Source organism: Crotalus tigris, unplaced genomic scaffold (assembly GCF_016545835.1).
Source record: "Crotalus tigris isolate CLP2741 ecotype Arizona unplaced genomic scaffold, ASM1654583v1 scf7180000019504.1669754, whole genome shotgun sequence".
NCBI lineage: Eukaryota > Metazoa > Chordata > Lepidosauria > Squamata > Viperidae > Crotalus > Crotalus tigris.
The window spans coordinates 1,220,977-1,238,538 of record NW_024097569.1 but is presented as its reverse complement, the minus strand read 5'-3'; the positions used below and the strand labels follow the sequence as shown (position 1 = coordinate 1,238,538).

The window sequence follows — 17,562 nt, the reverse complement described above, 5'->3', positions numbered from 1 at the left end:
TAAACAGCCACCTATTACATGTGTCCTTGGCAGAATCACTGAGGCAAAGAAATTCTCATTTATGGATGCCCAGGGCGATGTGCAGCCAAAAATAAAATGCCACCTTCTTTCTCCAGTCACCCTCTTCTCTTTTGGCCCTAGTGCAAAAGGACTCTCCCCTCTCTACTGTTCAAGGTCAGGGGAGTGGGCCTATGAATTAAAAGAAGTAAGGAGCCCTTGCAAAAAAAAAAAAAAAAAGAAGTTCTGTAGCATTGCAGCACTGCATCATCTCTAGATATGCTCGCTCAAGATGACCTTGTGCACCATTTTGTTAAGCCACCCTGTTTTTTGGAACACCGGAGGGAGTATCCTGCAGAGGTAGCCAAGTGAATAAATCAGGATTATGGGGACAATGATCAGGCCAGGCTGTTACTGACAGGAGTTAGAAAGGACTGCAAGGAACCAGATTAGCATAATCAAAGCAGGTTATTTTTACAATGAAAATTTCCCAGGATTGATTCTTGCCTCTTTGTTCCATACAATGAACAAGAAAAAAAAATTGTATGAGGGTTGAAAGAGAAAAATGCTACACAGGATACAAATCAAAATAAATGTTCTCATGATGGGGGGCATTATTCCAGGTATCTATAAATAATATTATAATAAGGTAGAAACCTTAAACATGGCTATTTCATTTTTAAAAACCTGATTAGCAGAAAGCACCAGTCAGACAAGAGATGCTTTTATGTATTCCCCCCCCCCTCAAACTTAGAAATTAAGCAGATCAGAGGCTACTGATCCCAGAATAATTTGATACGATGTAAGCAAGACTGGTTTCAGATGGTGGAAGATCAAATCGGATCAAATTCTATTTCTGTCACAGACTATGTACAAAAAGTAAAAACACATATACGTGCAACAAGCAGACAACAATAAATCATGGAAGGAAACATCAAATACTACCACTAATAACCAGTATTTGATGAGTGCAATACTTTTATATGTTCAAGAGAAACCTGACATCTCTCAAAGTTATTTCATAATGTTGAACAGATATATGGTAATTATCACAGAATGTATTAGACAGGGATATTTTGTTACAGAAGGAAATTGCTGGATTTCACTTGATCTGATGATGAAAAAATACTTTTAGTAGCTGGCTCCCTTCCCATCCAGACAGTGATTATTGCACAGTCCAACTTCCATAGGTCAGGGGCACTTTGGGCTGGCCCAACTCTCTGAGCCCAAACCACCTCACAGGATTATTGTGGGGAAAACAGGAGATGGGAGGATTATGAACACTGGCCTGAGTTAAAGAAATAAAGGCAGAATACAGGTGGTCTTCAACTTACGGCAGTTCATTTAGTAACCATTCAAAGTTACAACGGCACTGAAAAAAGTGACTTAGGACCATTTTTCACACTTACAACTATTTCAGCATCCCATGATCATGTGATTAAAATTCGGATGCTTGGCAACTGACTCACGGTTCCAGTGTCCCAGGGTCATATGATCGACTTTTACGACCTTCTTAGAAGCAAAGTCAATGGGGAAGCCAGATTCACTTAACCACCGTGTTACTCATTTAACAACTGCAGTGATCCACTTAACAACTGTGGCAAGAAAGGTCATAAAATGGGACAAAATTCACAACCAATGTTTCGCTTAGCAACAGAAATTTTGGGCTCAATTGTGGTCATAAGTTGAGGATTACACAAACACACACACACACACACACAGATATACATACATATAATAATGTCAGCTTTACACTTTGACAACGTTAGCAGTTGCTAACGAAAGCTTAGTATTTTAATAAAACTTTTTGTCCTGGAGATCAGTGTTTCAATATGCCTTTCTTACAAATGAATACACCTGGGACTTGATTTTTTAGAATTGTTGCATACATATATATGTATATATACAGGTAATATGTATGTATACATACACACACATACATACATCTATAAAATAATAAAACATCCAATCTGTCTGGATTTTTATTCTGCGTAGTCTTAGAGGCTCTGAGTGGGTTATTACACAAGCTTTCTAAATTGCCTTCTCTATCCCAATTCAGCCCTTTTATCCCATCTCAGGAACAGAGAGGGCCGTCTCTGGATCCTAACCCAGTGCTGGGAAACAGGCTGCTCTGTCAAAAGCACTTGGGCTCTGTATGCCACTCCTTTCCCAGGCTCTTGTATCCCACCTGTTAAAGCAGCCTTCTCCACCTGGGTTGGGACGACTGACCAGTAAATTCTGGGAATTGCACCCCATCCTGCTGGGCAGCCTTTGGACGGAAGCAGGTGCTCTAAAAACACATAGCATGTCTTCCTTCCTTCCCTAATAATGTCTCTCTTCCGCTGCTTCTGGGTAAAAAACACCCCATCTCAAGCCACTCCTTTTATTTTTCACTCTGGATCTAGTTTCCATTCTTTCCCCCCCCCTTTCTGTTCAATCGTGTCCAATTCTTGATGACTGCCTGGACAAGTTCCTGTAGTTTTCTTGGCAATGTTTTTCAGGGGTGGTTTTCCATTGCCTCCTTCCTAGGGTTAAGGGAGAGTAACTGGCCCAAGGTCATCCAGCCAATTTGTTCCTAAGGCAGGACTAGAACTCTTAGCTTCCCAGTTTCTAGCTTGCTGCTTTTACATCAAACTGGCATATTCCATTCTAACACTGAAGGAACTATGCTACTATTCTCTTTCCAATTCTATATCTAATGTGGTATCTAAAAGGGCCAGATTCAGCTTCCATAGCATTCCCTAGCACTCCTATAAATGTGGAAGAAATAAGCTGCATTTTATTCAATGGACCTACTTCTAAGTAAACATGCACAGAACTACATTCCCAGAAAGGAACCTCAGCAATCAGCTCCATAGTCCAGTATTTATCTGCCTGTCTATCTTTCTGATGTAAAACAAGCCCCAAATGACCATAATTATTTAGTGAAGCAATAGCATGATCAAACAATGTAACAATACTCTCTGGCTCAGCACATCAAGAAAAACTGACATGTATTTAATATGTTACTTTAGTAACAACTAAGAAACATAACAGAATAATGTCCTCTCTCTGATCTGTGTTTGTACCATTGTAAAAAGTATTTCATTACCATTACAATTTCACAATTTTTCTCACAGGCTTATAGGACATCACAAATTCAGTTCAGGTTTAAACAAAACATTCTAGGTTCAACATACAATGGCTTATTAAGGAACAAGCAGTTTAAATGCTCTCTCCAACTTGTCTCCTTCAAAAAAGATCTCCTGGTTTATTTAAATCATAGATTTCCAATTAGGAAACTTAATGCTTCCTACAAATCTGAGGTGTATCCACAACTTTTTACAGACCAAAGAATACACATAACTCTTAGGAACAGCATTTCAAAACCTAGCCAAAGATAGGATAAAAATATAGATAAGACACAAAGAGGAAATATGGTTTAATTTAAATTTATTTTCCACATTTTTATCTCAGCTTTCCTTCAAGGAGCTCTGGGAATTCCTGGCTCAGGAATTCTGGGAGTTGAAGTCCACAAGTTATAAAAGGGCCATGATTCCCCACCCGATTTAAAATATAGTCCTTGGATCCCCCAAGATCCTTTTAAGCATCTGTGAAATCCGAATGATGTTGAAAAATAATACAATATTTATCCATTTATTAAATTGATATGCCACCCATCTCATTATCCAGCAACTATGTGGTATATAAATAAGTAAAATCCAAGTTTAAGAAACATTGACCTAGTGAATTCCACTATCTAGTGAGGATTTAACCAGGTTTTTCTGGATCCAGTCCAACTTTCCAAGTACTAAATATGATTATTCCCCATTCAGTTGACTCCTATCCTAAGCAACAGCATTTAATGCAATCTATATTGCAATGAATCATATTTTTAAAAGACTTTAAATAAGATGTTGGAAGAGTTTATTCTGCTTTGTAAATTTTATGAATATAAATGAGTACACAGAGCTCCTTTAAAACTGTATTTCACACCGCACTTTAAACAAGGAAAAACATGTTTTGTCACCAAAGTATTATAGACAATTAAGTCTCAGTTTCTTCAGAAACAAATTCAGCCTCAACTAGAGCTGTCATGGAAACGTATTTGCCTACGCATTATTAACCTTGCTTTATGACTGTCAGAACAATGAAAAGTAATAACAGCATTTCATTTGGCGTTTCAGTCCCTCTGTTTCAACAAAAACTTACTAGTTTAAAGAAAGGTATACCGAGATAGGAAAAAACCTGCCTCTCAATATTTAAATTTTAAGAATTATGATATGCCTAAGAGGGCTATTTGTTAATAGAAAATCTGTTTCTTTGAAGAACTGTATTCCAAATGAAGTTTTGATACCAAGCATGGCCTCAAGGCAGCTTTTATCCAATATTTAAATCAGTCTTCGAAGTATGATGTGAAAGTTAATCTATCTGGATTTTAACATTTACCTCAAAAGCTTGACAACTTAAACATGTTTACATTTTCAATAGGTTTTCTTGCTTTTCATAATCAAATTTAGGAAAAATAAATAAAAATGCAATGCATTTGAAGACATACAAGAAGTTCCTGCAAGAGAGGCCAGCTTACAGTACCCATCCTGTAGATAGGAAAATAGCTGTGGGGCACTAGGTCAGGTTTGTGTGTGTGTCCTAGGTGGAGGAAAGACTGTGCAAAGTGCCTTAACCTGGGAGAAGGGAAAGGGCAGACAGGATTATCGCAAGAGTGATGGCAGAGGGAAGCACAGCAGTAGACTAGAAGTGGGGAATTGGGACCACAGCTTAAAAGCAGTTCACTGTTCAGCCCTTGGCTTCCACCCACTGCGTACTGTATCCTCACTTGCCCTGGGCTCCAGCTGCTGTTCCTGAATGCCAGGTTGGTATGTAACAAAGCTGCCTTCATTCATACCTCTTACTATGGATGAGGATGTTGACCTGGCTTGTTTAACAGATGCCTGGTTTGTCCTGGGGGGGGGGGAGATCCCCTCCGAGAATTGTACCCAACCAGGTTTTGCACCAGTTGAGACCCAAAGAAGGGGAAAAGAGTAGTTTTTGTAATCTGAGAGCAGGTGGCAGGTGTTCCCAGGAAGGTATTTGCACAATTTCCTCTAGTGTACCAGTTGTGTCCTTTCCTGGATTGTGAAGCCCTTCAGACAGTCACTCGTGTCCTAATGTAAGGGTATGTTGGAATGGCCTTGGGAGACAGCAGGAAGAGCCACAGCCTGGGGAACGCTCTAACAAAAGGCAGCTAAGTTGGCAAAAGGAATGGCGGCATGACCAATGCCTCAGAAGGGACCCACCCTAGTTTCTTGGGCTGCAAGGGAGAAATGTACTTTCAGACTTGCAAGATTCTGTTGATGTAACACAGGGGTAGTCAACCTTGGCTCTTTTATGACTCGTGGACTTCAATTCCCAGAATTCCTGAGCCAGCTTAGCTGGCTTAGGAATTCTGGGAGTTGAAGTCCACAAGTCATAAAAGAGCCAAGGTTGACTACCTCTGATGTAACATTACAATAAAGTATATTTACTTCATCTGAGCATGTTTCCTTTATGCACTACTTCCCAAGGCTGACACCTCGTCACTTCACAGCTCAATTTCTGCATGCAATTCAAGGTGCTGGTTATGATCTATAAAGCCCAAAATTAGTCATTGGAGGAACCATTACTACCATGGTGTCAGCCCAGCTGGTTCAATCTGACAAATTTAGCATGTTCCATGTTCTTTCAATTTACAACTGTGTCATCAATAGGAATCTGAGATGGGTGCCCTTTTTGTCATGGCATCTGCCCTCTGGAATGAAATTTCACTTGATATCTGTGTGGCTACCAGCTCACTGGCATTCCAAAAAGTCTTAAAGACCTGGCATTTCTCCAAGTCTTTGGGTTATGAGGTTGAAGCCCCTGCTGGATTGGGTGGGATTACCAGTTCTGCTGTCGGTTTTTGTGGTTTGTTGTTTTATTTTCTTATAATTATTGCAGTCTGTTTTTATGTTGCTCTTTTATTGTATGGGACCAGGTGGAATCAGGTGGTGTTTCAATTGAATAAATTAAATTACTAGGAAAATGTCTACAGAGTGTCCTAATTTAAAAAAAAAATCATAATTAGGAATTTCTCAATTTGCTTGGGTTAGGTTCTCATCATGCTAAGTCACGTTCCCTTCATCGTGACCAATTGCATAACTGGTTGGTTCACTTATAACTTTTATGGGAATGCACAAATGTTTAAAAAAAGAAGAAATGGGAATGATTAGCTTCCTACTCCCACAATCACCCTTAAAACAACATAATAAAAAAGCCAAAAATCTTCAGTTCTTCTCTTTCTGGGTGATGGATGTTATCATAAGCCTTCAGTGGTCCATCAGCTGAGAAGAGAGCAAGTTGCAACTTCTGATCCAGAAAAAAATTGTCCGTGCCTATCTTTATATTTCACAACCACAACAGCTGGCTTCACCCAGTCTACCACACCAGCACCAAACCACAACATTTGTGAATCTTTGTAAAATGGACAGTTCTTGTGTACATTCAGACAACTGAGTACTTTGAGCTATACACTCTGCACTAGGTGGCAGTGATTTCAAAGAAGAATATTTTTTTATTCTCTCTAAAATATCAAGAATTGAACCTGGAGTTTTGCTTACAAAGCAGATATTCCACAATGAACTGAAGATTTACAACACTTGTTTAAAATATATCTGAGGAAGATTACACCAAGTGGAGTTACAACTCAATAATGGATCCCAAAGCAATCTTCTAGACCACGGGTAGGCAACCTTGGGTCTTTTATGATTCGTGGACTTCAACTCCCAGAATTCCTGAGCCAGCATGGCTCAGCTTGGAAACCTCTCCCTTTCCCCTCAGCATGGCTGGCTCAGGAATTCTGGGAGTTGAAGTCCACGAGTCATAAAAGAGCCAAGGTTGCCTACCCCTGTTCTAGACTGTGGTTAGGAGCGGAAATCAGCATTTCTGGTTTTTTATATACTATCTAATTATATAATTCACCCTTTGTACAATAAGATAATTACCCAGCACTATGGTAAAAAAGCATATATTATTTGAACAAAGCACCATATTTGCTTTTCAGTAAATTTTACACTAATTTTAATAAGCTGGAACTGGGTTTGCCAACAGCCCTGTTGTTTTTAAAACCCTTTACCTTTTGCTCTTGAACTTCAAACACTGCTTCATGAACACTGCAAGCAAAGAGTGAGGTAGGAAGATCACTTAGATCCATCATCTCTTCCAAGTCTTCTTCGTTTTCTCCAAAAATCATTTCTTCCTCTTCTTCTAGGTCACTGCTGTAAAGGTCTGACTGACTATCACTCCAGGCCTTCATTGTATCATTAATCTCTGTCCATTCAAAGCTTCTTTCTGCCTCTGTATTCTGCGCTTGTGGGAAGAGCCTTTCAAATGAGCCAAGAGAGAGGGGAAGAGAGAACAAAAACAGTAAGGAAGACATTTTTTCTATTCTTTCTTATTATGGCTGTTTTTAGTGGTTTAGTCATTATGTGCAGAAATAAAATCTGACCTTAGAGCCGTAATCCTGGCTCATTTTACAATTCACTGACTTCTAGCGTAGGAAGGAGTCACTGCTTATTCAGATATGAATAATAAGATTGATGCAATACTCAAGTCTTTTATCGTGAGACAGGCCTAAATAAGATTCCCAGGCACTGGATTGCATCCAAAGACTTAAACAGACTTCCTGTTCCAAAAATATCAGTTCTAGAAACTGACAAACCACCTCTGGAATTACTCTGAGAGCAAATGGAGCCTTCCAGGGAACACAAGAAGGCTCTAGGAACAGACTGTACAATTTGATTTCAGAGCCTCCAAGAAATAGTAGATCACCTCCTTTGCCATGGTGACAAAGAGGAGGAGGAGGACTCATTAGCAACTCCTATGGTATGCTCTAGTGCAGGGGTAGGCAACCTCGGCTCTTTTATGACTCATGGACTTCAACTCCCAGAATTCCTGAGTCAGCTATGCTGACTCAGGAATTCTGGGAGTTGAAGTCCATGAGTCATAAAAGAGCCGAGGTTGCCTACCCCCGCTCTAGTGGCAGAAATTTCTGCCACTTTCTGATTTGGGGGGGGGGCAAGGAGTAAATATGGATCAGACTAAAGCAGTGGTTCTCAGCCTGTGGGTCGGGACCCATTTGGGGTCCAACGACCATTTCACGGGGGTCACCAAACAACGCAGGCCGCCATTTCCCCCCCCCCCTTTTCCTTAGCTGTGCTACTCCCTTTTATTCTATTGGCTTTTGAAAGGCAATAGAATAGACTCTCTTGAATAGAGTCTAATTCTATTGGCTTTCAAAAGCCAATAGGAATTGTCCAGGCTGTCTCTACCCTGCTGAGCCCGCCAAAAGTCCCATTCTGCAAACGGTGCTGCACCAGTTGAGTAGTCCTCGACTTACGACCGGTTGAGTAGTCCTCGACTTACGACCGGTTGGGGGGGTCGCGGCATTAAAAAGGTTGAGAACCACTGGACTAAAGAATGTCTCTGATTCACCAAACAAAGTTCTTCTGAGTTTCCAACTTCCGTTCAGGAAGGAAGGACAATTAAGACAGCAAGTATGACACAAAGGGGAAAAAAATAATAGGAGCAGGAATCCTCTTTCCACTACTTTTTGCTTTACTGGAAAGAATCTGACAAAGATATCATAGATCCTCCCCAACACCACATGACTCAGTCAGTTAATTCCAACCAATTTATTTAGAATTTATTTTTGTTTATAATCTTAGGGATGAGGAGCTAACATTTCCAGGAAGTGATACATGCTCATTTACCAAAAAAAACCGACACTGGGCAAAGGAAGAAGTCTCCTCTTTTTCTTTCCCTTCCCTACAAGATCATTACGACCAATTAGGCTCCAGAAAGGACCTAGAACAGTGTTTCTCAACCTTGACAACTTTAAGGCATGTGGACTTCAACTCCCAGAATTCCACAGCCAGCATTGCTGGCTGTGGAATTCTGGGAGTTGAAGTCCACATGCCTTAAAATTGTCAAGGTTGAGAAACACTGACCTAGAAGCTTCTTGCTTCTTTCTTTTCTTTTTTTAAATATTGCTTCTTATTTGTTTATATTATTTGGATGCTGCTTTTGGAGACTGTTATCTTGAAAAATTGCATCTAAATAAATCCAGATGGAATTTGCAGAAGATCATGATGACACCTAATAGGCCCTGAATTCAAAAGCAAAGCAGCTTTAATACTTTTCTTAACCTTAGCAACTTTAAGGTGTGTAGACCTCAAGTTCCACAATTCCTCAGCCAGCATGGAAGTTGAAGTCCACAGATCTTTAAAGCTGCCAATGTGTTTGGCTTTCTACATGGAGCCAGTCTTTGTCCTCTCTAAGCCTGACATGTAATCTGCTGGTGTTCAGAAATCCTAAGTCATTCCAAGGTTAGATGGAGGCTTGTGTAGCCAGGTTGATGCTATAGCACCAGAAACACCACATCATGAGATAGTCAAATTGGCAAGCATCCTGTCATTCTTTACTGTGAGACAAAAGGAGATAGAATCATGTGCCTAGAAATTTTGGCTTGACGAGGTATAGATCACCAAATATAACAAGCTTCAAAATACTTGTTCAGTAGTACTCAATATTTGCTATTTAATCATTAAATTCCTTTGCAAGCTGAATGTTTTCAGCTTAAAAACTAAATAAGTTTTCAAAAAACACTGTCAAGCTGAATTTCCACACAATTCCTTTCTATAAAACAACACTGCATGTAAATGTATTTTTCTATTTACTACTGAGATGCTCAATAATGTTCATTTTAATTCTCAGAAACTAGCCTGTTGCATTAACTTTTTATTCTAAAGCCCCTCATATATGACACTTGAGACACTGTGCATAAAAATTAATCACAAGCACTGCTTTACACTTTGAGCTTGAAGAACATTTAAAGGCAAGGAAGGGTTGGCTGGACCAACAGAATAGACACAATTTACTTAAGTGTGTACCAAACTGAAAGGAGAACAGACCTGGCACATGATTTGTCTCCTTCCCTCTGCATGCCCATTGGAAAGCATGGTCTCTATAATGATGGGACTTGATTTGTGCTCAGAGAGAAAGATTACAGCATGTTCATTTTTAGTTCCAGAATATTACTATTAGACTTGGCCTACCAAGATTTTCACATGCCCTTCAAGGAAAGTCACAACTGCCTAACAATGGAGGTTTAGTTATATTACTTTAAAGACATACTTAAAAATAGCCTCAAAGTAGAAGTACATAATTAAAACCAATAACACTACATAACATTTTAAGAGAAAAGAAAAAAAAACCCACAATAAAAGTTAAAATCGCTACAGATGGAATACCTAGGTAGGATAACAAAGAAGTAAACAAAAGATGAAAATGAGTACGTTCAAGAAAGAACCTGCTGATTAAACATGATGCTGACACCAGATCTAATAAGACACCAATTGTAACTAGGCAAGTAAGGCATTCAGCAATCAAAGTCTCTGTACTGAAACAGTTCATTTCTCCACAATGTCTCAAGAGACATATTTGAGGGGGCTTTAAATACAGTTTTATCACAGGCATCTTTGCTAATTCCCAATATTCAATCCATTACATAATCATAAATTAGTTATTAAATTTATATATGGCCTAACTCCCAGTGACTTTGTGCAATTTATGAATTGTTGAACATATATAAAAACAAAGAGACAAAAAAAATGGCAGAAATTATGAAACTGGGTAAGGACAAAGGAAAAAAGGGTCTTCAAACACACTCATGAAAGGGTGACTTAGCTCTATATCAGTGGTTCTCAACCTGTGGGTCAGAACCCCATTTGGGGTCGAACGACCATTTCACGGGGGTCGCCAAACAACGCAGTCTGCCATTTTCCCCTCCTTTTCCTTAGCTGTGCTACTCCCTTTTATTCTATTGGCTTTTGAAAGCCAATAGAATAGACTCTCTTGAATAGAGTCTAATTCTATTGGCTTTCAAAAGCCCATAGGAATTGTCCAGGCTGTCTCTGCCCTGCTGAGCCCACCAAAAGTCCCATTCTGCAAACGGTGCTGCACCCGTTGAGTAGTCCTCGACTTACGACGGTTGGGGGTCGTGGCATTAAAAAGGTTGAGAACCACTGCTCTACAGGGTCTTCTGAAACATCTGTAGGATGGAGGCTGTTTGAATCTGGGGAGGGGAGGGGCCCTCACTCCAGAGAGAGAGGGCATAAGGCAAAAATCAAACATGCTGAGTTTTAAAACATCAGTGCAACCCCTGAATTTGGTTTGGATCAAATTCAAGGTGCAGCTTGCTCAGAACAGACATAACATGGTTCCAACAGGCTGTTCCTTTTAGCAAACTAACCAGACGGTGCTATCCTTGCTTCAGATTCTGGGCCAGCCTCTAACAGTTTCATTAGAAGAAAATACAGCACTAATCTGATTTGCAGGTTGTCAGGGCTTGGAGCATGACTGATGCCTGGTAAACCAGGTCAGGCCACAGCAAAAGATCTGGAGGAATTGCCAAATGATGACTTTGGGTGTTGCCTATATGCCAAAATTAGTAAAGCAGATGGGTGGAAAGAGAAACAAATTATACAAAAAATATACAGCAATATTAAAAATGAGGTTAAACGTCTTCAGAGAACACAAGGACATTCTGTATTTCTGAAGAAGAGAAATTAACCTGCAGCTATGCTCATATTGAGAATTTGATGACTCACAATTCCAAAATATTTCCACATATAATATCGCAGCATTAAAGTTTTCAGGGTGTTCAATAGCTGCAAGAGAAAGATTCTATAGTTATAATAATTACTGCAAATTAGGCTGCTTCTCTTTAAATAGTGATCCCTGAGAAGCCCAGTTGTTAACTGAGTGTTTTAGTATGAACTTCTATACTTTAACTCCCTAAAAGTGCATTACATTTTCTCTGTGTGGTAAGGGCATTTAAAAAAGAGAAGAACATACAGAACTGAATTAATTTGTTAAACGGATTAAGGCCTTGATTAAAGAGCTGTATTTCAACAATCTCCCTTAACAAAAAGGAGATCACAAAGTGACTTTTCTAGCATAAAGATCTTTAACTGAAATAAAATATTGATTTCCCAAGAAATATACAATGTAAACAAAACACACTGAATTAGTAGATGAAAAGGAATCTTCATTTTTCAGTCCAGAACACTGAATTCTTGCTTTGAGGAATTACTGAACTGAGATGACATAAGCCAGCTCCAATAGCCTCTGTTTCAGTTTTTGCATTTGCAAAGAGATTAACATATACCAACAACTGCAAAAGAACCAGAAAGCTTACCAGAATTTAAATTCACTCATGGCTGGCCTATTTTAATAACTTAATAAAGTGACTAATATATTTTAATCAGAAGATTGGGATTTCATAATTTGTAGGTTATTTGTATTGAGCAGGTACCTCAATGGAAAAATCAAGTTAACATTTTTTTCATACTAGAATTATCAGTCAAAGTCAGGTGCAAAATAGATGGCATTTGCCAGCTGAAGCCAGAAGTGTTTTTATGATAATATGCCCTATGAACAATGTATCATAATTTTTTCATATAAAAAGCCTTCTTTTCCCCTAGTATCCTTTTTCAGGCAAACATATAGCACTGTTACCGTTAATGAAGGATAAGTCTCATTATCTAGGATATCTATTGTACCTAGTTGAGTATAATCATGGATTCCAAAAAAAACCCATGTCACATTTCCTTGTCTTCCCCTGAGATTTTGTTTCTCAGGATTATGCAATAGAAGAAACAAGAAACTAATAAAAAATCTGCAAACATCAATCTACTATGCTAGGAAATGATGCTGAAAGTAATAGAGAAGAAACGTACATTTTAGCAAAACAAATCTTGTCAAACATTCTACTAAAACAGAGTTTATCGATTTCAATTCATAGGTGGGAGCATCTAGCTAAAGTTGCTTATTGTCCAAAATTTAAGCAGTGATGGGCCTAGTAGCATTTGGATGATGGACGAACAGGAGATTCCAGAATTCAAGATTAGATGGGAAGTTGAAAAAAAAATCTCAGAAGAATAGAATCAAGCTCAACTTGAAGAATTTCTCTTTAATTCAAAATCAGAAAGGCACATGCAGCGGAATCAATTGTATAGCACAATCTTCTATATGGCTGAGGGTATATCTCAACGTGGGTGAACACTGACTCTGAGCATCTTTGATTCTGTGGCAAACTCTGAATTTGTAATAACATGCACATGATTGTGACTACTACTATAATCCAACAGAATTACTCCAATATTCAGGAATCTGAGAGACCACATTTGTAAAGTCATGAAACTGAACAATGTACCTAGAAGCTAATTTCTATGCTAATAAACAGAAGTTTATCAAAGCCTTAACCTCAAGGGCCCATGACTGCACAGTTTGATATTAAAGGTAAGTATTTACCTTCTTGAGCCTCAAAACGTGAGGATTAAAGCATTTTAAAAATCTGTATGACGTACTTGCTTGTGCTATCGGCCCTCCACCCCCATGAATAAGGAAATTATACATCCTGACTAAGGAAAGGCAAGTACTTAATTTTTTCCTAAGAGAAGAACTGTTTATTTTCCTTAGCACACTATTTCCTCCTTCACCAAGGCTGCTTAAGGAGAGAAGGCTAAAGTATTATCCTGTCAGATGCCCACTACACAGTGGATAAGTTCACTGTTCCCACATGGCAGGGAAGAAAAACAAACCAACTACATTACGTTAAAAATTTTAAAACTGTGGTTTTAGGCAAGGCAAGATACAGAATTAAGGTATGATTCTAGACTGACATTACTACCATAGTTTAAACAAGGTATCTGTAGGCAGATATCACCAGGAATTGCAGCTAGTTTAAAACTGTTAGTGGATAATCTTAATATTTCCCTCCAGAGAGTAGGGACTTCATGTGGTTCGTTAACACTGTGTGAAATCAGTTTCCTATTTTGATTAAATCAGGCCAATCAGTAGAAGAGGCAAGAAATAAAGAATTAAGTCCAACAATTATTTTGAAAAGAAGAAAGCTATGAAAAACAAATTGGCAATAAACTTGTGTTCATGTGGCAGTGGAAGCAGCAAAATAAAGGAAAAACTCCCTAAAATGATAAACAGTCCCCCACCTCTAAAAAGACTAGTTGTGTCTGAAAGCACAAGAACATAAACAAGCAACGAAGACTAGAAACTGGAGACAGCGAATATAATAAAGAAGAACATAGGAAGTCTTCATTTAGCAACCGTTCACAGATATGGATATCTTTCATATGATGAAAAGGTATCCTTGCAACCAATCCTTATATCTATCTCCTTCACAGGTCTGCAAAGGAAAGGAAAGCTAAAGTAAAGGATCAGCAACACAGGGCACTTTCAGTTAGTGGCCACTTCCCTTAAGAACTGAGTAACCCATCCCAATGATGGCTGCTAAAGAAGGACTACTTGTAGCTAGACCCAGCAACGTTTTGCTTTAGGAGCGGAGAGCACGAGCAGAGTAAGAAATATGAAGCAGAACAAGAGGAAACAGACATAAAAAAAAAGAATGGGAAAGTGGAGCAACCCCTCCCAAAATACTGAAAGGGGATGTTATTAATGTAGACAAAGAGGGGAGAGATGAACAAGAGACCCCCAAGAATGGGAGGAGAGCTTTCCTAACTATGGGGCAGTGGAAGGGCTCAACCTCCTGGCAATATGGAAGAGGGGCTGGAGACCCACACTCAGCAAAAGGGCAGCCCCCCCTCCCCACCCATACACCTTTTAATGGAAGAAATAAATGCTGGGGTTGAAAAGACATCCTTTCTTGGATTCGTTTACTAGGCGTTTCCAAGAGCTAAGTCCGGGGAAGGGAAAGGAGAATAAAGAGCCTAAGGTTTGGGGCAGGGTTTTACTAAACAAACAAACGCTCCCTTCGGTCCAGTTGTTGCTCCAGGTCGGTCCCAGCCTTAGCCCAGGAGCCCCTCTCGTCTCCGTCTTTGGCCTTCGGGAAGCAGCACCGCAGGGAAGAAAAGCCCTGACAGGTACAGTACTCCTGCCCATGGAGGTTCCCCTGCACGGGGACTGCTGCGCCAGGACGGCAAGGCGGCTGGAGTTGCCCGCCGCGGAAGCCCCCAAGGCCCCTTTGGGCTAGTCGGTCTCCTCAGCACGGCCTACCTCGCGGGGTTGTTGTGGGGGCGATGGCGGAGGAGACCCCCGCCCCCAAACCCGCCGCGGGGAGGCGGGAGAGAGGAAGGCAGCCGGTCCCCAGGCCGGGAGAGAAGCGGGCCGACGGGGGCCTACGGTGAGAGGGAAGAGCGCGGGGCGAGAGGCCGGGAGGCGCCACAGGCCCCCAAGATAGGCGGGGGTCGCGAAGGGCAAAGCCGGCGGGGGTCACCGGGATGACTCGCTCGGTTCTCTCCTCACTCACCCCTCGGAAAGCGACGACGGCCACGGCCACCTTCGCCCGGCCAAGTCCAGCCAACCGCGGGGCAGCGACAGCGCCTCAAGAACCGCCTCAGCCGTTCGCCTCTGCGGCCGCCCGGCCGACTCGCCCGCTCGCCCGTCTTTCCTCCCTCTCGGCGGGGCTGACGGAGGACTTGGCGCGCGGCCCGAGCCCGCGAGCGCGCGCGCGCGCCCCCGTGTACGCCTCTCTCATCCCCCATAGCAACCGCCGACGCCCTCTCCCTCTTCCGGTCGAGAGCCGGCTAGTGATCTCTAACCCGGAAGTGCATCTCTCGACCGCGGCAGCCCGGCGGCCGAATGGGCGGGTGGGGGGGGGATGGAGGGGGGGAGAGGCTTATTATTCTATTGGAAGAAGGCGTCTCGGGTTGTGAAAACCTACACGACCTCTAGATGGCAGCCAAGAGCTCGGCAGCTCTATTTAATTTTAAGCAGCCAACCTCAAGCCGTGATGTCGCTAATTTGGCGCTGTGCGTTAGTGTTTCTCAGCCTTGGCAGTCCCAAAACTAGATAATCCTAGTCCTAAAACTAGATAAAGAGAAACCCAGTTAAAGAAATGGTTGATGAATCAACAATATACTGTATGCATTCATTGATTTATTCACCAAAATGATCCAAGATATGTGTATGTGAAGCTTCAGTAAGTGGGGTGATAACAATAACTGCCGCCAGGTATTTCCAATAACCATTGATCACTCCTGCCCATCAGCTGGGAGGAATTTGAGCCCATTCCTCCTTACAGATCAACTCAGGATGTCAGATGGGTTTCCTGACATAAACCGCCTGCTTCTGGTCTTTCCACATACAGGGGTAGGCAACCTCGGCTCTTGTATGACTCATGGACTTCAACTCCCAGAATTCCCGAGTCAGAATTCTGGGAGTTGAAGTCCATGAGTCATAAAAGAGCCGAGGTTGCCTAACCCCTGGTCTAGGGTTAAGGTCAGGATTTCAACTTGTCAGTTAATTTCCCTCTGCTCAAATCATTTGCACATGTTTTGGGTCATTTGCCTTGCTGCACGACCCACTTTCTCTTGGGCTTCAGTCCAGGGCAGATATTGACATGCTGGCTGGGGAATTCTGGGAGTTGAAACTCACCATCTTAAAACTGCCAAGCGTGAGACACACTGGCTTAAAGCACTGGGCTGAGAATAGGGGCCCTCAGGTTCCCCCTCAACTACTGGGGACTAGAACCCTCCCTCCCAGTCCACGAACCTGTATGGCAGGGGTCTTCAAAGTTGGCCCTTTTATGACTTGTGGACTTCAACTCCCAGAATTCCTCATCCAGGCATGCTGACTGAGGAATTCTGGGAGTTGAAGTCCACAAGTCATAAAAGGGCCAAGTTTGAAGATCCAGCTGTATGGTGTAACTGTAACTGGTGAAACATTTTGGCTTAGGGGCAAGGTCCCCACTTAGCCACAAAAGCTTGTTCTCTCTCAGCCCAACCTCTCTCTCACAGTTGTGGTGAGAAAAAGTAGGGAAGCTGTCAGTGGTGGGATTCAGCCAGTTCGCACCACTTCAGCAGAACCGGTAGCTAATTTTTTGTTGCCCAGGCCCAGAATGGACTTCCGGAAGCGGCATCCACACAGAGAACCGGTTGTTCACGTATTTAAATCCCACCACTGGAAGCTGTGCTCTCTTGGGTTCCTGGAAAGATGGGATATGAAGTTAATAAAAGAATAAATGAAACTATCTTAGTTTGCATACAGAAGATAATACATCCAGTTCCTAAGGAGGATAAACTTAGCCCACAACCTTTTAATTGGATTAACAGATCTAGTGTAGCCATCTCAGTGCTGCTTTTCATGATGATCAGCTCTAAATGCGGTTTGATCCAGCGGATTCCTTTTCACAATGGCTGGCTTTCCAATTTTCTAGGATAGCTCAGCATGCTGTTTGAAACTAGTCTTCATTCAACAAACCATAAATAGACATTTCTTCCTTCCATGCATGACAATGGTTAAATTCACCTGCAGGTTGTGTCATTTTTCTGTTTCAATTTTGTTGCTAATTTGTACAATTTGTTAGCTAGGATTGCATAATTGACTTGTTACATGTTTTAATGCAGAAAGATTTTTGCCTACATGTGCCTTATTTTACATGTCCTATAATAGTTTCTTCTGTGATTCCTGTATTTTTCCATTCATATCCAGCTGGTTGCCTTTCTCAACAAATCAAGCCCATAATCAAGACAG

The 17,562-nt window shown here is 41.2% G+C and overlaps 1 protein-coding gene across 1 annotated transcript in view; it reads right to left on the bottom strand.

Annotated features, from left to right (window-relative positions):
- RCAN3 (RCAN family member 3) overlaps positions 1-17,562 on the bottom strand; it is a 34,581-nt gene that overhangs the window by 15,424 nt on the left and 1,595 nt on the right. The window contains exons 2-3 of the mRNA XM_039363070.1: positions 15,338-15,556; positions 7,127-7,373 (exon numbers count right to left, since the gene is read on the bottom strand). Of these exons, the coding sequence (XP_039219004.1) occupies positions 7,127-7,373; positions 15,338-15,556 (466 nt within the window). The remainder of the gene's footprint in view (positions 1-7,126; positions 7,374-15,337; positions 15,557-17,562) is intronic.